This window comes from Melitaea cinxia, chromosome 11 (genome assembly GCF_905220565.1).
Source record: "Melitaea cinxia chromosome 11, ilMelCinx1.1, whole genome shotgun sequence".
NCBI classification, from domain to species: Eukaryota; Metazoa; Arthropoda; class Insecta; order Lepidoptera; family Nymphalidae; genus Melitaea; species Melitaea cinxia.
This window is the reverse complement of record NC_059404.1, coordinates 10,146,797-10,170,638: the sequence shown is the minus strand read 5'-3', so window position 1 is coordinate 10,170,638 and position 23,842 is coordinate 10,146,797. Positions and strand designations below refer to the sequence as shown.

Genomic DNA, 23,842 nt, shown 5'->3' with positions numbered 1-23,842 from the left:
TATGTAAATAAAAAAGTAATATAAAATAAAATGTAATAGATGTTTAATATTTGTGTTTACGTTTTTATGTTTAATATATAAAATTATTTTCATTACTGGTGTATATACTGTTACATATCTTAAATTTAAGAAATTTAATCTTGTGGTTTTGTCTATTATATTCTAATATATTATCATTTCATAAGTTTAATTTTCTCATATATACGTTTTTTTTAATTTATTATGGATATACTCAAAGCAGAAATAGCTAAGAAGCGAAAACTTCTGGAAGAAAAAAATATATTGGTATGATTTAGTCGTAAGATTTTAAGTATTTGTAAGTAGTATATATTTGTGAAACTCATAAAACATGATTTATACAACAGGACCCAAACAAAAAGTATTTTAAAAGAGGTGAACTTCTTGCTAAGGAACAGGAAGAATATTTCAAAAAACATTACCAACAGAATACTGAAGCAGAGAATATAGATAAAAAAAGGGAAATCGAAAAAGGTGAGATTTAAAAAAAGTATAACACCACACAACCATAACACACAATACCATCCCCAAAGTTTACGTGCTCCCGTTCGGGAACCGGGACTTCTGAAAACTACAAACACTTGCACAAACCTATTTTTTGGATTTTTTTATCGCGTAGCCGATGTTAGTATGCGTGTTAGGCTTGTACTTGATTCCTGACCTGTCATTTTTTTTTTAATTTTTGGTAAATATTTATTCAAAAATTAATCTATATTTATTTCAGTCAGCAGATACCTAAAACTCAGGCATTGGGATACCTAACGTAGTAATAGACAACCAAGTGTGCATTTAAAATATATTAACCAATTTGATTATACTTTCAGCCAATAAGCAAGAGACTGAAAGAGAACAGACAGAAAGTGTATCTCTGCCCAGAACAGAAGTAATAAAAAGATTAAGGGAAAGAGGGCATCCAATATTATTGTTTGGAGAGAGTGAACTACAATCTTTCAAAAGATTAAGAAGAATTGAAATTCAAGAACCAGAAGCCAATAGGGTAATCGATGAACTTACACTTTTCAATAGTTTTTATATATTTTCGTTCCTATTTTTTATAATCAGCTAGCTAATAAAACAGATTTTGCCCTGTCTGGTGAACTTTGAAAAGCATGAAGCTTAAACACTAACACTTACTGATTTTATTTAATTTTCTTAATTTTTCTCTTTATGAGAAACATCTACAAAGTGTTAGAAAATATTAAGATGATTCATGAAAATAGTAGTTGTTTTTTTTTATATTATATATATCACCAGGTCGGCAAACAAGCGTACGGCTCACCTGATGGTAAGAGATTACTGTAGCTTATAGACGCCTAAAATACCAGAAGCATTGAAAGCGCGTTGCTGACCCAATCCCCGACCCCCCCCCCCCAGTTCGCAAAAAATCGTGTGACCAAGTGAAAATAATGACTCATTACAATTGTATTATGAATTTTATGAATAAATATTAAAATAAGATACAATCAATAAAGGATTAGGCAGGTTTTATAGCAAACAATAATTATTTTAACCAATTTTAATAATTTTGCTTTACATTTACAGGGTTTCAGGAATGACTTCCAAGAAGCCATGGAGAAAGTGGATCAAGCTTACCTAAATGAAATACTGGCACTCGGAACACAGGTAAATTAACCCAAATATACATTTATATACTAAATGATAAAAAAAAATTATAAGCCCATGCTAACAATCAAGCTTGTGACCCACCTGATAGTAAGTGATTACCGCAGACTATAGCTACCTACAACACTAGAAGCATCATAAGCAAGTTACGGTCCCCCCCCTCCTAGGACTACCTATCTCAGATTTGTATAAAAATATTTCATGTAGAAATACATACATTACATTAAAACAACATTACTTCGTTACATTTTGGGTTAAAAAGTACTTAAATAATATAATTGTGTTTGCAGGCAAACAAAGAAAAACCGACTTCAATTATATCGACAAGTAGTAGTAGTAGTAGACAAAGATTACTCCAAAAGTTGTATTCAGATCTCGATGAAATTTAAATGTGACCATATGATAAACATCGGCTTTCGATTCAATTAAAAATCATTAAGATCGGTAAACCCAGTAAAAATTTATGCGGATTTCCGAGAGTTTCTCTGGTATCTCATCATCAGAGCCTGGTTTCCTTATCACGGTACCAAACTAGGGATATCTCCTTTCCAACAAAAAAAGAATTATCAAAATTGGTTCATAAACGACGGAGTTATCTCTGAACATACATAAAAAATATATATATGGTCAAATTGAGTAACCTCCTTTTTTTGAAGTCGGTCAATAAAAATTACGAATAGTTTTTGTATTTTTGTTAATGTTTTACATATTAAAAAGAAGAGTCATACATTATATACTATATCTATCAGTAGAGCACGATAGCATGTTTGAAACATTAGTGGTTTTATGCTATTATTTTGTTATTTTAATTATTGTTAATTTTATAAACAATAACAAATAAAAAAAAAACCTTACTCCCCACAAGAACAGAAGACCACTTGAGAGTAGAGCTATTTTAGCTGTAATGATGATGTAAGTTTTAAGGTTCTTCTACAGTCGGACTGCTGTAGATTTTCTTCACGATATATCCAGCAGTGCCCTACCTCAATACAATATTACATACATTATCGAAACTATGTGTTTTGCTTGCAGAATGATAGTGAAAAGTCTCAGAAGGATGATGATATGGATGATACTGTAACTTATGAATTTATTCAAGAGATGGCAAAAACAATGGGTCAAGGTGATAGAAACCATGATATGAATGTAATAATGACATTGTTAAAAGTAAGTATAAACAGTAACATGTAAGTCACATGCTAATAATATCTAAGTATGAGGAAAGTGTACTCCAAAACTTATATTATATTCACTATATTAGATGTAACTTATGTAAAATTTTCTCCAAATACTTACACTGTATACATTATAAATATCTGATACTGAATGACAAAGCCAAAGCCAGCCCTGCGGTTACCAACCCACCTGCCCAGTGTGGTGACTATGGGCAAAGCACATGAGTTTACGCCATTTTTGGCGCGAACTTGTAGTGGCCTATGTCCAGCATTGGATTGTGAGGCTGAAGTGATGATGATGATGATGATGATACTCAATGACTCCCAGAAGGAAATTAATCCTGTGCTAGAAGTCAAGAAACACGTGCAACAGAAATAGAAATATTCACACCATGACAGACATAATATGTATGGGCTGTATAAAGATTTTCTGCATAAACACGAAAAAAAAAAACCTTAGCAAACAGTTTTCACCAGCACAACAACTCATTATGAAAAAGTTATTAATTTAAATTTACCACTTAATTTTTAAGACATATGTCTTCATGCAATTCTTTTCTATGTTCATAAAAGAAATTATAATTTAGCCTACCTTGATTGTTCTTGTTATTTTACATTTTTGTTTTTGTTCCAGTTTCTCTTAAAACTTTGGGGACAACAGCTAAATTCTGCTACTGCTGCAGAAAAAACAGCAACAAAACACAAAATGGTTAGAGCTACCTACACACAGACACAAGTATATCTCAAACCGTTAATGATTAAATTAAAGAAAAAAACTCTGCCAGAAGATATTTGTGACAGCCTCATGGAGATAACTAAACATTTATTAGAAAGAAATTATATAATGGTAAGCGGATTACTTTAATAACATAGGTTAATATGTGTATTTCTCTCTGTTATAAGCCCCCTTAATCTTTTTTTTTTTGTAATTTCAAGTCATACAGATTTATTATTATTGTTTTCATTAAAAATTCCATTATAAATATATATAAATCAGTCCAATTCAACATTATTTTATACTACGACTAGACGAGAACTAATTTTGATCTGTTTACATGTAATTTTGAATTATTTTTTAAAAAAAATTTATTCTTAAAACAGGCAAGTGATGCGTATCTACAGATGGCAATAGGTAACGCCCCGTGGCCCATTGGTGTGACTATGGTCGGTATTCACGCTCGTACTGGTCGTGAGAAAATTTTTTCCAAAAACGTCGCCCACGTAATGAATGATGAAACTCAAAGAAAATATATACAAGCTCTGAAAAGGCTCATGACAAAATGCCAAGAATATTTTCCAACTGATCCATCTCGTTGTGTAGAATACAGTACAACCAAATAAAAATATTTTTGTGAATTAATACCTATGTTGTTTTATTTTGAATATTTAAAGACATCGCCTATATCTGGATTTGAAATATTTAGTCAAATATTACAGCGGTGCCTATAGTCTCTTAGTTTGTAGGTTAATGTCCGAAACATTTGTAACTAATGTTATTAGCAATTGAAAGAGGCTGAAATATATGATTATTACTAAAAAAACAATGTTACAATATGTAATTAACTACTTTTTTTGTTTTTCATGGGTAGTGTAAGAATAACCTTCATGTATAATGTCGATCATTTAAAAAAAACTAGTGTGTTTGTGCAATCCATACACGGCAGAAGTGAAACTTCTAAAAGTTGCAGCAAGGTAGGCCGTTGCGATTTGATCTATCGACGACGATCATGGTCTCATGAAATGGTTGTAAGCGGTATGCAAAACGCGCCGCTTCGCATTTTAGCAGTAACTAGCTGTTGCCCGCGATTTCGTCTGCGCAGGATTAGTAAGTACTTGGAGTAGATTATTATCTTTCCAATATATTTTTACCAAAATTTATCAAAATTGGTTCTTCAACAAAAAAATCAATTTGTTAAAACCAAATGTCCATTAGAAATATATTATCAATTTATATTGTATTTATGGTTCACTGTCTTTGCGATAATGTTTTACTCATAAAAGATATATGCTGTCGAAGACTTTTTTATAGAACTAATTTAAAAAATTAAACATTTCTCTTATACATCTGGCGTACGCCAGAATAGCTCACAGAAGCCAAATTTTTCTCCGACTTACTTGACAATTATCGTTATATTTTGGACAATTCACACACTATCTTTAAAATATTATTATTAATTAATTAAATTAGCCTATGTGTTATTTTAATGTATAAGCTATATTATTGTAAACTTTCATTAAAACCCATTCGGTAGTTTTTGCGTGAAAGAGGAACAAACATCCATACATACAAACTTTCTCGTTTATAATATTAGTAGGGTAAGTCCAATGTCAAATTGTTTTCTATTCTAACTCATTAAGAACTATTTGACGCTGCTTTGGCCCAGAGGTCACAGCCATGGATTGTACCTGTTGCGCTGGCGGTTGCGGGTTCGATCCCCGCACATGACAAACATTTGTATTGGCCCTATATGTGTTTGTCGTGGTCTGGGTGTTTGTGCAGTCCTTGTGGGTCTCCCTACAGTGCCTCGGAGAGCACGTTAAGCCGTAGGTCCCGGTTGTTATCATGTACACCTGATAGCGATCGTTACTCATAGTAGGGAATATATCCGCCAACCCGCATTGGAGCAGCGTGGTGGATTAAGCTCTAATCCTTCTCCTACATGGGGAAAGAGGCCTATGCCCAGTAGTGAGATATTACAGGCTGAAACGTTAAACAGTACCGAGGCCGGTTAAACTCAAAGCATTCGAACATTTACAAGAATTAGAAATAATAATGCCAGTAAAAACAGCGCCCCATAAACAATACAGATACAACAACCGGTCGGGTACAAAAAGAATAATTATAAGTTATTTACTTTAGCGGTCCCGGTTGAAGATATAAAGGAAGCAGTGAAAGGGATTAAGAATCTGCCGAGTGAAATCAATCATTGGTTCAATAATTTTGTTTTGTAAATAAATTTTTGTTTGGTATTTGTGTTTTTATTTTTATTTTTTTTGAGAGTACATTGTTATAAATGATAAAGGTGTATAGAGAAAGAGATGAGTGGGTGATAGCAAACAGAAAGAGAAAATATGAAGAGTAGATAGCGAATGAACTGAGAAAGTGGATACAAGAAATACTTTATCGCGAGTTTTTGAGTAATTAGCCCTTTAACTGGCAACACCGTAATACTACAAGTACATTCTTCTAATTGTAAATAATTTTATGGTTTTTTTACCAAGACAGAAAAAATCTAATGTTAATTTGCAAGGGTGAAATATCGATTCAGTACAACAAATTATGGATTTAAAAAATCGATTTATTTGGTCCGAGCACTCGATTCTTCGATTCATCGAATTCAGATTGCCATACCTAGGGTGATTTAAACCTCTACTTTATGACCAGCGTGACCAGATTTAGTACATTTCTACTTTATTTGTAGAGTTCCAGGTACCGCTAACAGTATCTAGTAGCTAAAAAATAGTAGAATTTACGCTTTTCAACTATTCTGGTACTTTTTTTTCATTCATACAGTAAAAATCTCGAAAAAATGCGGGGTATTACCCTTTTCATCGAATGGATTGTAACTATCTCTTTCTAATAATAAGTATTCGAGAGGAAAAGCTATTGATGGATACCCACATGTATTGGAAAAATTGATTATTGTAGGTATATCTGTTGTTGTTTTAAAATTTATCCCCAATAGGGAAAGGCAAAGGACTATAATCCATACAGCCTAGTTTCATTCTGGTATATCAAAAGGCCGGAGCCAAGTCTGAAGTAACTTTATTTTTCTTCTGATTCGATGACTGGTAAAGTAAGGCCAGTAGGTATATCTTTAATTTTGAGATTTTGTAAGCCAATGATGTAAAAGTTACCAATTTATCGGTGGAACTCGCGATTTTGGTGAACAAATACTGATAAAACGATTTTAGGGTATATTCTCCCGATTCACTCTATTTTATTTATTTATTTTTAATGGAAACAAACAGTATATAATAATTTTTATAAAATACCACATATTTGAAAAATCATCACCACATGAAACTTATATTATACGAGTTTTGAGGTTCGTAACACTCTTTGTACCTAAATTTACTTTATTATTACTATTATTACTTTTATTTAATTTTACATAAATGGTACCTACTTCCCAGAGGCATTTTATATGAGCCTCTTATTAAACAAGCTAATTTAAGCTATATTTCATAGATACTAAGGATTGAATATTATTGTTCTTGGAATGTAGGGGCTTCCCACAGTTATCAATTATCCCTCAGTATAAAATTTCAATAAAAAGTAGAAAATGTTAAAGATGCTAAGAAATAGGGCTTTCAAATCAAATTAATGGACTCTGAATAGCTTCATGACAATGTTACCCAACATAAAGAAGAGAACCATGACTCGATCACAATTTAAAAAATACCTTATAAAAATAATATTTCTGTAGATTTTAATTTTATGTAATAAACATTGATTTATCTTATTTATGGTGTTTTCTATGTTCATCTTATTGTTTTATAGTTATAATCAAGAGAACAATATAATACTTTTTCGTTGTAACACAACAACGAAAACATGTAATATGATTTTTAGGATTTTCTCGTTCTCTTTTCGTAGAATTTAGTAGTTTTCAACCTCCACAAGCAGTAGCATTCGTTAAATGAAATCTAGTCACACAGTTTATGACTTGTTTATGACCAATCTACTAGGATGAAGTATGCTTGATCCTAGCCAATAGCCAATTTATGAAATGAAAGTTATGATCACTAATGTCAATTTAAATATTATTGTGATTTGTGATTGTTAGTTTATTTCAAAATAACTAAAATTTGATTATTAATTTTTATTTGCAACTTTTAGATTTTAATTATTTAGCTCTTTGGATAACTTATTTGTTAATTTATTATTTTAAAATAAAGCATATTTTTAAGTTAAAAATTGTTTAGTAAATCACTTGAATCAATTAGTATGAAATAAAAAAAAATAATAACAACCCAAAATGATTTTGGAGTATGTTACTACTTATCATTTACAGGACTGCATAAATATATTATCAGAGCAAGATATTTTAGGCTATTACAGTATTAAAATAGAGTGAGTACTTGTTTATTTTTAATACAAAGACTAAAATGTTTTAAAAAATTTCTTTAAATTTGAGTTCGTCTATTAATATATTGTTACAGTTTTTTGAAATTATTCGAAACTTACCCTGATGTCGGTGACAAAGTATTGTGTAGCCCTGTGAGCTCATTACCAGCTTGTGATAAGGATATAATCAAGGTCCAACAAAATATTCTAGAAAAAGATGAATACAAGCCTCTTCTATTGAAGCTGCAATTCAGTCATTTAAAAAGAAATGTTCATGCAAGATTTTTTGGTTTACCTGTTTGTCCAGAATTACACAGGACTATATTTCCTAAAAATGTTGACTTAGGATGCTTTCTCAAAGTTACAGGTATATCATCAATGTAATTAATAATTGTTGTTTAAAATAAAATACAAATTAACTTTACACAATTCCTTACCACTTTAAAGTAATTACACATACATTATGTCATACAAATTATAATAACTTAAAATTATTACATTTAAGGTACTGTTGTACGTGTAACACAGGCTAAGATGTTAGAATATCAAAGGATATATGTCTGTATGAAATGTAAGTATGAAAATTCAGTAGAAGCTGATTTTGAAAACCGATATATATTAAAAGCTCCATCAAAATGTGGGAACACAGAGACTAGGTGCAAATGTTCAACATTTTCTCAGGTCAACCTTGTTTCTAGACAACACTGTAAAGATTATCAAGAAATAAAAATACAAGTAAGTATATATTGCATTTAAAATATATCAAAATTTGCTGGTTTATACAATGTCTACTTTAACACAAATGCCATATGATAGTCTTATTAAAAAAGATTTTGTAGCAGCATAGCAATGTCATTGATTTTAATCAGCCTGTACTACTGTATGTACTGTGTGTACTGTACTACTTTTCTTTTTAGAGTTTCCTTTATATAGTATGAGTAGGATAGCAATGCTAAGTAATTACAATTGTAATGCTAGTGGTTATTGGAATGCTAAAATGAAAACAATCCATACAAAAAAAAAAATTATTTAAATAAAATATACTGGGTTTATCATCCATTGTTCACCAAGGCTTTTCCTTATCACCTAGTATTCTTTTTGGTATTTAAAACTATTAATTAAGAAAATTGGGTAGTTCCTACTAACAATGCCCAAGAGAATCATTAAAAAACTGTTTTAAACTGTGTTAATGTATAATGAAATTTTAATTTACAGGAACAAGTAAACAAATTGAGTATTGGAACAATACCAGGTTCCATGTGGGTTGTTCTAGAAGATGATTTAGTAGATGCCTGTAAGCCAGGTGATGATATAATAATTTGGTAAGTTAGGCCATAAAAATATCTTAAACTAGAAATTGTGCGAATGGATGGACATTCAAATGTCCTATTTAAACTTAAGTATGTTTTATGAATTTTTTTTTTTTCATTTGCAATACATTAAGTTATCTCTCATAAAAACTTGGAACTGTACTAAAGATGATCCTTTTACTGTAGGATTTTATTTATTAAGAGGATTTTCTATCTGACTGTATTAATCTGTAGATTTTAATATTGTTTATTAGTAGGTACTCAAGGACTAATAATCAATGCTAATAGATTGCCACAAAGTTTATAAATATAGGTACTAATACACATTTTTTAATTTAACCGACTTCAAAAAAAGGAGGAGGTTACTCAATTCGACCATATATATATATTTTTATGTATGTTTGGGATAGCTTCGTTGTTTGTGAACCGATTTTAATAATTCTTTTCTTGTTGGAAAGGAGATATTCCTAGTTTGGTATCATGATAAGGAAACCAGGATCTGATGATGGGATCCCAAAGAAATCGAGGGAAACTCGCGAAAATCCGCATAACTTTTTACTGGGTGTAATGATTTTGATGATTTTTATTTTAATTGAAAGCCGATGTTTATCATGTGGTCGCATTTAAATTTCATCAAGATCTGATTAAAACTTTTGGAGTAATCTTTGATAATCAGTATTTACTTGACTATTTTTTCGTCTACCTACCTTGTGTTACTTATACGATTGGGTTTCTCCTGCGCACCTGTATTCTTGGCTAAATTGCGCATTCGTGACAGTTGCACAAGTGAATGTGGCTTGGAGGAAGGATCTCTCAATCATTTGTTTTTTAATTGTCTGAAATTAACTGTATCACTATATGATATGCTCCCAAAAAAACATTCCGCGGCCATCTTTTTTTTGTGTTGTCTTAGTTGAGTTTATTAGAATCAATGATATAAAATTATAATTTACCAAAAAATAAAATCAAATTATCATGTCAAATATTTTCAACTAACCGCAGCTTAAGCGGCTTAACCCACTATTGTACTGTCAAAAACGGACCCTGTCTCCGGACTTCAATACACCAGCACTTGTCATTGGCAAAATCATTGGCGTAAAGCTGATGGAGCCATAGTCTTTAAAGAAGAAGAAGAAGTTGTATTACTTGTCGATATAATTGAAGTCGGTTTTTCTTCGTTTGCCTGCAAACACAATTTATTGGGCATGCAATAAGCAATAATATTTTCCTCAATAGTTTGTTCTGGAATCCTTATATTATATAAGGAATATGATTTTGCTTTATTTTGTAGGTTAGCTAGGGTATTTGTGTAAGCATTAAAAAACCTTTAATTTATATACAGCGTGCATATAATATGATATACTTTTTATCAGATTAAAAACTTATTTGTAAAAAAAATATTTCAGTGGCTCGGTTCGTCGAAGATGGCGTCCATCAATACTAAGCAGAAAATGTGAAGTGGAACTTGTTTTGCAAGCCAACTATATTGAAGTTATTAATGCTCAAAGATCAGAAGTTATAGCCATGGCCCCTGATATTAAAGACTGTTTTGATGAGTTTTGGAAAAAGTATGAACAATGTCCTTTAAAAGGCAGGGATCAAATCATCGCCTCTATTTGTCCTCAAGTATGTTAAAGGATCTATACTTACAAATAATTATTGTAATAAGCTAATAATTATACTTACTATAAATATTACTAAGCTAATAATTAAACTTTTACATGTTACACTATAGTAGCTGTAGCTTGTAGTATTTTTCTCAACATTTTACTATTTAAAAGAATTAATTGTTCAACATTTTTTTTTTTTTTCAGTATAAAAAGTATTTGACTGTCTTTTTTTGTCATGTGCATGTAGTTACTGTATTTTTAAAAACTAGCACCGTATCTTAAAATATCTATATTTACATTAGTCAGTCAGTCAGTCAGTTCAAAGTCGACTGCTGGACATAGGCCTCCCCAAGTTCGCGCCAGACATCCCGGTTTTCAGCAGTCTTCATCCAGCCTACACCGGCAATCTTACAATCTATATTTGCATAGAAGTTTTTATTTTTAAGCAATATTATTATTTTTTAGGTTTATGGTCTTTATTTAGTAAAGCTTGCAGTTTTATTGACCGTAATTACTGGTTCTGATCATATAGCTGAAAAAGAAAATTCTAAAACAGTTTCTGATGATAAGCATACTACACATGTTCGAGGACAGTGTCATTTACTACTTGTTGGTGATCCAGGTATATTTTACATTTTATTTATACTTATAATATTTTACTCTACTCTCGGCCTATCTATATAGGGCTAGAGTTTGTTTTCTTTGTACACTAATAATGTATATATACATAGATTCCTATTTATGTTTGATTTAATCTGTGTAAAGGCTAACCATTTTATGAAAGCTAGGCTTATATATATAGTGATATTTTAAAAATATTTTTCACTGTTTTATGTAGTCCATTTTAATTATTTCAATTGAAAATAAGCAAGTTTCGTACTGAACCGATTACAATATAACATTGAATCTTGTTATACAGACAGTTGAATAGCTAGAATAACCAATAGGATGATTTATATCTCAAAATTAGCATGTGTTCTGGAGTTATGCGGTAAAAATAATCTTATTATTTAAGGTACTGGCAAATCACAACTATTGAAAGCCTGTGCAGAGCTAACTCCCAGATCAGTGTTAACTTCTGGATCTGGCAGTACAAAAGCTGGCCTTACTTGTGCTGCTCTTAGAGTTGGTTTGATTTTTTTTTTTTTTGGTTAATGTATTTTAATCATTAAATAAAAAGATAAAAAATGAGAAATGGTAAATTAATGGTAATTGAAACGAATTTTCTATATTAATAGGAAGATGGAGAGTGGCAGTTAGAGGCGGGTGCGTTAGTACTGTCAGATGGGGGTGTTTGTTGTATTGATGAAATATCGCATTTGAGGGAACACGACCGAACTGCTATACATGAAGCTATGGAACAACAAACTATATCTGTGGCTAAGGTTATTTGAAATAATTATTAAGTGTGTTGTCACTTTTAAAAAATATTACTTATGTTCAGGAAGGACTGTTGTGTGGCCTAAAACAACATGGTATACAAAACTGTTTTTTTTTTCTTTTGCAAAAATGAATCTTTAATTGATTTTGACTTTGAATTGGCTTTAGTTTCATTTCACATAGTAGCTTTGTTAAATACATGTTTTACACGAAACTCTTATTTCTTTAATAATTCGTATATTAGAAACTTTATTGTTTTAGGCTATAGTTCTGCTTTAGTGGAAATACAGAAAACTAATTTTCGCAAATGTTTAGAACTTGGTAGCTTTTTACCCCAGTTTTTGTCAAAAATTTTAAACCTATTTTAAAAAACGTGATTAAAAATATGTATGATATGTATGATTTAGTTAACACACGATATACCTTAAAAATTTAAATAACATTACAATTTTAAATTCTAGGCTGGTATTGTATGTAAGCTAAATTCACGTTGTGCAGTCATAGCCGCGTGTAACCCAAAAGGTCATTATCAAAGAGATCAACCACTAAGTGTCAACGTATCTATGGGAAGTCCTTTGTTAAGTAGGTAAATGATGTTTACTATACAGATTAGTTTTTGTTTTTTTTACATCTTGTAAGTTTTTGATTCATTGAAAACACTTAATGTAATTTTGAGGCTATCTTGTAACTTTCTTTTAAATGAAAAGGATGTTACAGTCAAAATATTAAAGTATTTTATGTTTAAAAATAACACCCACATAGGATTTATGATGTATATAAAAGTATAAGTAATAAGTAATTACTATAATACTACTAATACAAACGCTAAAGTTTGTGAGAATGTATGTATGTATATATGTTTAACCGATTTTAATGAAACTTGGTACGTAGATAGCTGGTGTTCTAGAATAACACATAGGCTACTTTTTATCTCGACATTCCGACGTAATCGGAAATTATGCCGGTGAAACCGCGAGGCGCAAGTTAAGTAATTTATAAGTTGTAATATGAGATTTTTTAACCGACTTCCAAAAAAGGAGGAGGTTCTCAATTCGACTGTATTTTTTTTTTATGTATGTTACATCAGAACTTTTGACCGGGTAGACCGATTTCGACAAATTTTGTTTTAATCGAAAGGTGGTATGTGCCAATTGGTCCCATTTAAAAAATTTCGAGAACTAACAACTACTTTTCGAGTTATATCTAATAAGGCGTTTTTACTTGACGCTTTTTTCGTCGACCTACGTTGTATTATACCGCATAACTTTCTACTGGATGTACCGATTTTCATAATTCTTTTTTTGTTGGAAAGGGGATATCCCTAGTTTGGTACCATGATAAGGAAACCAGGATCAGGGAATCAGGGGATCAGGGATCCAGGAGAAATAATGATGGGATTCTAGAGAAATCGAGGGAAACTCTCGAAAATCCGCAATAACTTTTTACTGGGTGTACCGATTTTGATAATTTCTAATTTAATCGAAAGCTGGTGTTTATCATGTGGTCACATATAAATTTTATCGAGATCTGATAACTACTTTTTGAGTAATCTTTGATAACGCGTAGTTGCTTGACTATTTTTTCGTCGATCTACGTTGTATTACTTGTCGATGTAATTGAAGTCGGTTTTTTTTTCGTTTGCGAGCAAACACAATTATTTTTAAATAACATTCATATTATGAGGGTTTTTATTGAACTTATTTTTTGATCATTAGGTTGGTTTAGAGTTTTTAAAGTTTTTTTGAATACTTAGAAACTTACATTGATAGATAATACTAATTAATAATTTCAAATTTAAAATGTTTACAGGTTTGACTTGATATTTATTTTACTCGATTCAAAAAACAAAACTTGGGACAAATTAGTGTCATCCTACATATTGTTTGGTGATAGTAATCGAAACGAGAGTAACAAGAAATGGACAATTGAGAAACTACAGGTAAACTTTTAACCCCTTGAAATATTACAAAACCTTTTTTTTTTAATTTAAGATATCAAATTGATCAAGGTTTTGTAATCATTGTATAAACATTTTTTTTCTCAAATTATAAGAAACGATTCTTTTACCAGAAATGATAAGGGATTCAAAAAAAAATTTCATAGACTTTTTTTAGGAATTATTATAACAATTGTTATTCTCTATAATCTATTAATTATTTAAGTAAAAGTAGCATTTAATACTAGTGTATACTATTTAAAAGCAGCAATTGCTAATATTTTATTACAGATGTACATAGGATTAATAGGTCCTAGACCTACTCAGATGACAAAATCAGCTAACAAAATTCTGCAATGTTACTACATGATGCAGAGAAAGTCAGAGTATAGAGATCCTTCAAGAACAACTGTTAGAATGCTTGATAGTTTAGTGAGGTAAAATAAATATAATTCATCACTACATAGTATAAAACAAAGTCGCTTTCTCTGTCCCTGCACATGTATGTACGCTTAAATCTTTAAAACTACGCAACGGATTTTGATGCGGTTCTTTTTAATAGATAGATTGATTCAAGAGGAAGGTTTATATGTATAATAACATCCATTAAATAGTGGAGAAATACTGTTATTTGTGAGTTTTCTAATGTTATGTCGTAAATAATAATTTTTTTTTTTCACTTAAATTGCAAACGCAGGCTGAACCCTACGAGATTTATCAAAATAATGTACTAAGTATTGTACACATTGAAAAGGTCTACAGAAAACTCCGCGATGGTATATACCTATCCTTATGGATATCCCACAATAACATTTTTTTGTCATTTAGGTACCTTTTACGACAAATAATGGCTAATTTTCGAAGCGATTTTAACCAATACAGCATTAATCCTTATCCAATTAAATACCTTAAATATATTTTTTATTTAATATAGATCTATATGGCCCTTTACAGCATATGATTTAAATGAATATTTTCGAAGATATTACAGATTTAAAAATCGCGGTACGTAGCGTTTGCGGCGGTTCCGGCCGGCTTTTACTCTAAGTTAACGCGTGCGGGCCACGGGCAGTAATGAATAAATCAAAACTACTGGATCGATTTTAATCATTTTTTCAGTGAATGACATAGGCTATAATTATATTTTATACCCGTGCGAAGCCGGAGCGGGTCGCTAGTAAAAATATAATGTAGGCTACTGTATAATGTATAAACCACCTCATTAAAATTCAAAAACATTGCAAGATGAAGCTAACTACATACATCACATTGCTTCAGCCTGTAATATCTCACTGCTGGGCATAGGCCTCTTTCCCCATGTAGGAAAAGGATCAGAGCTTAATCCTCCACGCTGCTCCAATGCGTATTGGCGAATATATTCCCTACCACGAGTAACGATCGCTATCAGGTGTACATGATAACAAAACCGACAGTTTAACGTTATCTCCGAGGCACAGTGGGTAGAGCCACAAGGACTAACAACAGGCCGGAAATAAATATCTGCACAAATGTTCACTCGAGCAGGAATCGAACCCGCGACCGTCGGTGTTTAGACGCCGCCGACACGGAACACGCACCAATACACCAGACCTGTCGTCAAAATTATATAATATACTGGATAAAAAAGCTGTTATTAATAACTTTAAATGAAATTCTAAATAGTAATTACATTTTTACAGATTATCACAAGCTCATTGTCGCCTTATGTACAGAACCACTATATTACCGATAGATGCAATAACAGCCATTTCTCTAGTTGATTTATCAATGCAAGATTGTACTTTAGAAGACACAGTAGATGCTTTACATTCTACATTCCTTAATTATCCAGATTTTGATTACCTATGTACTGCAAAAAAACTGCTGACTAGAATGAGTTTACATGATATATGGAAAGAAGAGTTACTTTATTATGGAAAATTACTTCAAATAGATCACAAAACTTTAGAAAATCATATAGATAGCAAAAACTTTCAATTTTTTGCCAAATATGATGATGTGGCGGATGATAACATACCTCTATCTGCTTCACTTGTAACTAGTTCCTATTTTAGTAATAAGAAAAATCATGATAATAACGAAAATCAATATAAAAAAGATGTGGATGATAAAGAAAAATCTAATGCAAAGGTTATTAATGATAAATTAGCAGTAACTCTTAAGAAACACTCTACTTTAAATAAAATAGAAAAAGAACTACCAAATGTTAATAAAAGGCAAAAAGTAACTAAACGTAACAGAAAAGAAATAACAATTGATACAACTTCATTTGGAAATAAAAAAGAAAAAAAGATTCCAAACACTAAAAGAGTTAAATCTGATAAAAAATCTAAAATTAATGTGTGTCCAGAATCAGAAATATTGAAAGCAGTGCCTAGTGTTAATGATATATTCACAGAACTAGGAATCGATTTTAAAACAGTTATGGATTGCGATTCTAGTAATGAAATCAGTGAGAATAGTAAAAATGATTCAACAAATGAAATTGATGTAGATGAAGATAAAAACAAAAATTGTCCAAAGAAAGATGATGAAAAACTATTAAACAAGACAGCCAATATGCTAAAACAGTTTGAATTTACTGAAAAACGTGATTTGAATAAATTTTACGATGAAAAAATTGACAGAAATAATTTAGAACAAAACAAAACTACAATTACAGCCCTAACAGACATAAAAAATAAGAACTGTAGTTTTTTAGGAAATAATAAATCATCAGGATCAAGCTCACAGATATCTATGTTTGAAAGTTCCGACTGTGATATAGATTTAGACATATAAAAGTAGATTTTAATTATTGTATTATGGAATAAATACTATTTGTTGATCTATATTATCTAATTTTTAATATAAAATATCTATTTACAATTTTATATGATTTTATTGATCTTCCTCAGATGTAGAAGGTTTGTAAGGGTCATTTTCATAATTTTCTATAAGCAGTGTTTTGAATCTTCTCGCTGTCACTACGATATTCTCTTCTTTGGCTGCTATATTCAATATTTCAACTCTTGATACATATAAATGATCAGGATTTTTTGGACTTATACTTTTAATAATGTCTATTTCATAATCCACTTGTACCTACAAAAGAATATCTATTGTAAAAGTGGCTTATCATTAAAACAGTAATTAGTGATTTAACATTAAATAATATACTAAACTTATATTTAAAAAAACCAAATTAGTTTGAAATATGTTTCATCTGAACACACTACTTTAATATTCATTGGAGATGTGAAATATGAATTATATCAAGAATATTATTTCTGAGAATAGCTATATAAAATATTTTTAAGAGTTATTGATTAATAATTTTATAGATGAAATTTTATGTTTTTTCTTACTAAATACAGACTATAATGTATAGTTTAAATACTTACAGACATGCTTTTCTTTAAAATCTTCTTACCATTTACTCTGATTTTGCTTTCATAAAATAACTTTTCTATTTTACTGTAAAATACACAAATAATTTAAGAGAAACATATTTTATAGGTTTAATGAAATAAGCTTTTACTTAATGTTAATTAATATTAACTTTTTAAAATGCTAATACCTATCTATTAACTTTTTTATACTAATATTATAAAGCTATAAAGTTGGATTGTTTTTTTTAACCGACTTCCAAAAAAGGAGGAGGTTCTCAATTCGACTGTATTTTTTTTTATGTACGTTACATCAGAACTTTTGACCGTGTGGACCAATTTCCGTACCAATTTCCAACCAGTTGTTATTATAAACAAAAGACAGCAATTGTTATTAAAAAAGGAGGGGTTTTCAATTGGATTGTATTTTTTTTACCTGTGTTAAGCATTTATTAAAAGAACTGATTTCTATGTTTTTTTTTTTTTTTTGGAAAGCTTGTGATTGTTTTGTGGGAGCATTTAAATTTGATGAAGATCTAAAAAGTACTTTTGGAGTTATCGCTAATAAATGATAAAGTATATTTAGTTGACTGTTATACTGATAACCTAAATCATATTACCATTATGTTTCAAAATGCTGTTGAAGTCAATTTCTTTCTTTTTTGTTTGTAAGCAAATTTATTAAAGAATGGTTCAAATGTTATAATTAATGTATGAGGGTGTAAAGGCTATGTAATAGTAACTAACTTTCTCGCTACTCCTAGAGCCGACTTGAGGATAGCATCAGTTCTCAAAGATGTGGTGTTAATTTTTACAACTTTTGAATCTCTCGATAAAGAAACATCATCATCATCAAATACTTCGGATTCATCATCGGAGTCGGCATCAGTTTTCTGTAAAATAAAAGTCCAATTTTATTTATAAATTGATATAGAATCACAGAAAACTAATACATATTTTTTAAAACTAACCAAAAATAGTAAACATTATAATACCTTTTTGGACTTATGACGGACTACATTGTGTGTAGGTTTAATCGTTTGTAAATTAAATAATTTAGAACCATTCAAAGTTGTACTATAAGAAACATAGTTAAATTGTGTATTTTTTTGAATTTCTTGGGTTATAATACGAAATAAATTATGAATAACATTACTGCGCCTCCATATAACATTCATTTTGCTTAATTGGTTTTATTAGTTGAGATTGTTTTTAATTTAAAATATCTATTAACTTATTTTAATTCATAATACGAATATCGAGTGTTATGAAAATTATATTTGACATTTTTCACTTTGACTTTATTCGACTGGGTGCGTTCCACCAAACGTCCGCAACGACCCTAACGCCCTCTCTATCGTTCCACCTTCCACCTAAAGCCCGTGGTCGTCACGAGCAATTGCTCGACGTCACAGATTACGCCCTTTTCATGACCACATCGCGCCTACTACGCCTTCAAAATATAGGTAGGTTAGAGTTGGCTTTCATCAAAACGTGGCGGGAATCTGAAAAAACAACTTTTAATGTCAAATTGTGAATGTCATCAAAACTTGAAGAAATCTCCGAGTCTTATCTCTCATTCGTTTCGTCATAAACGCAATTATAAATTAACGGGAGTCCATGTCGAATTAAGTTTTACTCCAATCCATGCGGAATAATTTACTCACAACCCCCACAGTTGCATGTTTTTATCATGCCGTCATATTGCAACCATACAGCGTTCAAATATACGTTCTACCTATAAAATTCACTTATAACGTTCGCGGCGTTTTACGTTATAGTCGTCTTATTCGTGTATAATGGCTTCCGTGAGGATTTGCCAATTTCAGAGTGAGTCTATGGTTTTATTTTTAGGGTTAATGCTCTACTAAGAATATTGGTGTCATGACCTCTTAGTCCGAGGTCGTCACAAAAAGGTTCATGAAGTTGGCACACAAAATTATGAATTTATAATGTATGATAATTTAGTTTTACTTAATCGTTTGCGCGTTAAAATTTATGAAAAAAAGGATCAATAACATTTGTTTGCGTGTTTCCTCGTTTTTGACAAAAATCAAAATCAAAATTGGATGCTACAACGCCAGCACCCAAAAATGAAATCCACTTTTGGCTTAAAAATGGCAGACGGCAGTATTGAATATTTTTATTTATACATATCGACTGCGCATGACACCGCAGATGGCACCCGAAAGAATTAATGAGCTATAATAACTCAATAATAAATTATTAATATTGTTAATATTTTAATATTTTTTATCGGGAAATAATCAGTACGTTCCACTACGCGAATCCATATTGAATTAACGATTTACTCCAATCCATGCGCGGGCATTTAGTGCAACACGCCCAATAAGTTTTTTTTTTTAGAGTTTTTATCTTAATTTTTGATCTCAATATTTGTTATTGCAAATTAAATGTTTATTATAGGTAAGACTTGTGTGTATTTATCGATTATTTCTATAAGATCTTAATAGATGGCGGTTTGGGATCTAAGCTGCACAGAGATATCCAGTAGATGACGCCGTATTTTTATATCTCTATAAAATGGCGGTTTGGCATCTAAGTTTGCACAGCTATTCGGTAGATGACGCCGTATTTCTATTTCTAGATTATAGATGGCGCGTTTGAATGTAGAATTTACATATATTTTAATAAATTATAATTACTGAGCCACAGCAACGCGTGGTTGGGTCAGCTAGTTATAATATATAGGTATAGTTTTTGATGTGAAACTGATAATTAAAAAAGAAAAATAAAATTAGCTATAGCTATAACAGCAAAAAAGGATGAGTATGTATATAACTTTTTAGTTAGTTGTTACTGTTTCACAATAGATGTCGTAAAATTACTCGTTTGGTTATGGTGTATAGAACGTTTGTACATTGTTTGTTTGACGCGAATCTAAATTACTTAGGTATACTTATACTAGTTTATGATAGTTATTAAGATTAAATGAAAAAGGTTTATTATGTTTTGCTTTTCACTTTTTTAGGTTTCATTTTTTTTGTTAATAAGTTTTTGTTTCATCCAAAAATTAATCCCTTTATATTATTTTATAAATGTGAATATATTATAAAGGTTTATTTCCTATGCTTTTACGCAAAAATCAAGAAACTTTTTACACATATTCTTGGAGGTATTAGAAATAATATAGGATACTTTTTATAAAAAAAAAATCAATGCGAGCGAAGCCGCGCCTAAAAATTAGTAGATAATATTATATAATAGAAGTATATATAGAATAGAAGTATTATTTAATTTTTGAAGCAATATAAGATCGTAAATTTGTGTTCTGAATTTGCCAACGTCCATACCACGTTGAATACACCGGTTCTCGTCCGATCACCGAAGTTAAGCAACGTCGGGCGCGGTCAGTACTTGGATGGGTGACCGCCTGGGAACACCGCGTGACGTTGGCTTTTTTGTACTTCTGTTTCTTAATTTCTATATTCACAGTACTTTTTTACAACGGTTTTCATTTTCAGTTATTTTCAGAATGCTATTCCTAGCTTTAGCATCTTTTTTTTATTATAAACTATATCTTTTCTTTTGTCAAGGATTATGTAGTCCATATTATTTTATAAATAAAAACAACATTTATATATATTTTTTCCTTTTTATGTATGTATCATCTGGAACGATTTATTAATAGTCGGATGTTTACGCTTACCATAATATTATGGACAGAACACTTGAGTCGATGGCAAGCACCCCTTCTTTATGTTTATAATATCACATTTGGTTCACGTAACAGATGGGCGTTTTCTGACCATTACAGACATAACTGTAGGTTTCAAAATTATTTAGAGTCGTTATTACTGAATTAAATATGTACATATACCTTCTCATAGCTAGAGCGACTTTTTTTGCCCCAGCTTTGCAGGGGTAGTAAAGCATAATTATTATAAGAAACGAGTGTACTTTAGACCACACGACTGAAGTAAAACTTCTGTAAACCCATCTATTATTATCTGCCTCTCAACTTTCGTTCGGCTCACCAAATCAAACTTTTTGTAACGCTCTCGTCACGCTTTCACCAGCTTACTCCCCAAGTCAAGTAAAGAAGTTTTGCTTCAAAAAACAACTGTGCTTTATGGCCTACAAGACTGAAGTAAAACTTCCTTAATATCAATAGTCCTGCACAATATATATATGCACTGAGTCTTAGATATTTGAAAAGTAACTGGTTATGAGAGAAAGAAGAAATGTTTGCTCGCCCTCGCTCGCCTCGCCCGATCACGCTTTTCGTAACGCTCTCGTCACGCATTCGCCAGCTTACTCCCCAAGTCAACCGTGCGTAAAGAAGTTTTACTTCAATATATTTTTTTAATGTTAATTGCTCTTGAACATATTTACAATGACACCAGTTTTTACTGATAGCCGAAAAAATACGGGAGCCCTCTAGTAGGGCTCCGACTGAAAGTCCTTCCTAAGGCTCACCTGTTGATACTGATTCTCAGCTTAGGACGAAGACATCAATGTAAACATAATTTCAGTCGTAGTGATATAGCAATAAGAAGAATAAAAAGAAGAAAATAGTATTAGGCCGTTTTTGAAAAATTTTAATTTATATATTTGCCGGTTTTTTATTGAAACTTTAATAGTAGTAGGTAGATAAATAAGTAGGTACATACAATGAGTCTATTTCGCACACTCGTGTTATACCTATAAACTGGAAGTGTTTATAAGAAAATGAGACAATTAATCAAACTTTTTTTATTTTTATTTCTAAGATTGTCTATTTTATTTTTCACGATAATATAATTTTAATTTCATCATTTCAATCCTAGATATTAACTGCGGTCTGACATTACCTACCTACCTAGACGTTATACCTACAAACTATGGAGGTTGCGGGTTCGATCTCCGCACATGACAAACATTTGTATTCGCCATACAAGTGTTTGCCGTGGTCTGGGTGTTTGTACAGTCCTTGTGGGTCTCCCCAGCGTGCCTCGGAGAGCACGGTTGTTATCATGTATCTACACCTGATAGCGATCGTTACTCATAGTAAGGAATATATCCGCCAACCCGCATTGGAGCAGCGTGGTGGATTAAGCTCTGATCCTTCTTCTACATGGGGAAAGAGGCCTATGCCCAGTAGTGAAGCGTATAGAGTGTTTTTATTTCGTAAACTGTGAATAGTACGCTTATTGCTTTTACCACTTCATTAATATTTAATAAAAAAATTATTAATAAAATAAACTCTGATTATTAAATATTTGCATAATTTCGACAGTGAAACGAAAAGCAGAATTACTTTTTCTATTTCGATGTGTATTTGCTTGTAACATAATGACCGTCGCGTCGCTTAGTTTTTTAAACTGTTATTATTTTTTATTAAGCTGTATCCATTTTAAGGTGAAGATAAAATAACTATTAGAAAAACAATCACGATCTATTTCGAAACACCCTACACTTTTTAAGTCAGCACTGTGCGGTGTAAAAATAAGAGCAAGATCTCAAAAGACTGTAATTAAAAGCCGACTCAACGGTACGAAGCTATAGTTTATCACATTATACACGGTTTGTCTCTTAGTAACATGTGGACACATGTCTCCAATTCGTAACGATCTTTTTATTTTAGTACACGATTATGTTCACGGCGGGTTCAAAGGGTTTTTAATTTGACACAGTTTATGGCTTTGTCTCGTTTGATGGCTCATGGCTGCGGGCGGAATAGACATGCAAGTGGATGGTATTAATTAAATCTCATAGAGCTTTAAATACTCATTTCTGATGCCACTGTATTATTTACCGACTACTGATGGGTCCCTAAATTCAAATTAATAATCTACGATTGTTACGTAATAAATCCTTCGTAACTATTTCAAAAATATTTTAATATAAGTTTCGAAGTGGATACCTTAAACTATTTTTGAGGAAGTATGACCGTCGTACATATTTCTTTTCAAGCTTTTTTTATTATTAATGCAAGGACGGCTTTCAGACTGAGCACTTGAAAAAGTTCATTGCCGTCTATGCCTTGCATTTTGCAAAGTAACGACTAGCGAGCGGAGCGGATTCTTAAATTTAGTACCGCTTAAAATCTTTACTGTCACTAAACTTTTGAATATCAAATAGCGTTTTACAAAAACTAAAACTTGAATATAAAAGTATTTTTATTAAGTAGGTACGTAAGCAATAAATTGCAAATTTTAGTTTTACGTTCAAACGTACAAAACTACGCGGAACCTTTACGTATGAGCAGACTGCTAATTCTATTGCCTTTTTATATTATAAAATTAGTTAAGCCAGATGCTTTGTATGTACCGCAAAATTTTGCCCAGTTAACGAACTGTGCAATAGCTTCGTATGAATGGTATAAAACAACATATTCTTTGTTATCAA

At 31.1% G+C, this 23,842-nt stretch overlaps 4 protein-coding genes and 1 non-coding gene across 5 annotated transcripts; 4 read left to right on the top strand and 1 right to left on the bottom strand.

The window, feature by feature from the left end:
- The first annotated feature begins 35 nt into the window (after window positions 1-35).
- LOC123657556 (pre-mRNA-splicing factor 18) lies at window positions 36-4,176 on the top strand. The gene is made up of 7 exons (XM_045593081.1): window positions 36-285; window positions 366-492; window positions 843-1,015; window positions 1,561-1,641; window positions 2,674-2,808; window positions 3,451-3,663; window positions 3,918-4,176. The coding sequence occupies exons 1-7, from the start codon at window positions 223-225 to the stop codon at window positions 4,155-4,157; spliced, it is 1,032 nt and encodes a 343-aa protein (XP_045449037.1). The 5' UTR covers window positions 36-222; the 3' UTR covers window positions 4,158-4,176.
- A 3,622-nt stretch (window positions 4,177-7,798) lies between these two features.
- LOC123657587 (DNA helicase MCM9-like) lies at window positions 7,799-12,201 on the top strand. The gene is made up of 8 exons (XM_045593109.1): window positions 7,799-7,893; window positions 7,983-8,254; window positions 8,393-8,622; window positions 9,103-9,209; window positions 10,604-10,823; window positions 11,273-11,429; window positions 11,823-11,932; window positions 12,046-12,201. Exons 1-8 carry the CDS (start codon window positions 7,799-7,801, stop codon window positions 12,199-12,201), a joined length of 1,347 nt encoding a protein of 448 aa, XP_045449065.1.
- A 435-nt stretch (window positions 12,202-12,636) lies between these two features.
- LOC123657555 (DNA helicase MCM9-like) lies at window positions 12,637-16,991 on the top strand. The gene is made up of 4 exons (XM_045593080.1): window positions 12,637-12,773; window positions 13,997-14,126; window positions 14,415-14,560; window positions 15,803-16,991. Exons 1-4 carry the CDS (start codon window positions 12,751-12,753, stop codon window positions 16,902-16,904), a joined length of 1,401 nt encoding a protein of 466 aa, XP_045449036.1. The 5' UTR covers window positions 12,637-12,750; the 3' UTR covers window positions 16,905-16,991.
- LOC123657557 (mitochondrial transcription rescue factor 1) lies at window positions 16,947-18,852 on the bottom strand. Its single transcript, XM_045593082.1, has 4 exons — window positions 18,487-18,852; window positions 18,239-18,384; window positions 17,507-17,579; window positions 16,947-17,207 (listed from the first exon to the last, which is right to left on the bottom strand). Exons 1-4 carry the CDS (start codon window positions 18,667-18,669, stop codon window positions 17,004-17,006), a joined length of 606 nt encoding a protein of 201 aa, XP_045449038.1. The 5' UTR covers window positions 18,670-18,852; the 3' UTR covers window positions 16,947-17,003.
- A 1,939-nt stretch (window positions 18,853-20,791) lies between these two features.
- On the top strand, window positions 20,792-20,910 carry LOC123658122. The gene has a single exon (XR_006743836.1). It is a non-coding gene; the product is annotated as a 5S ribosomal RNA (ribosomal RNA).
- The last annotated feature ends 2,932 nt before the right edge of the window (window positions 20,911-23,842 follow it).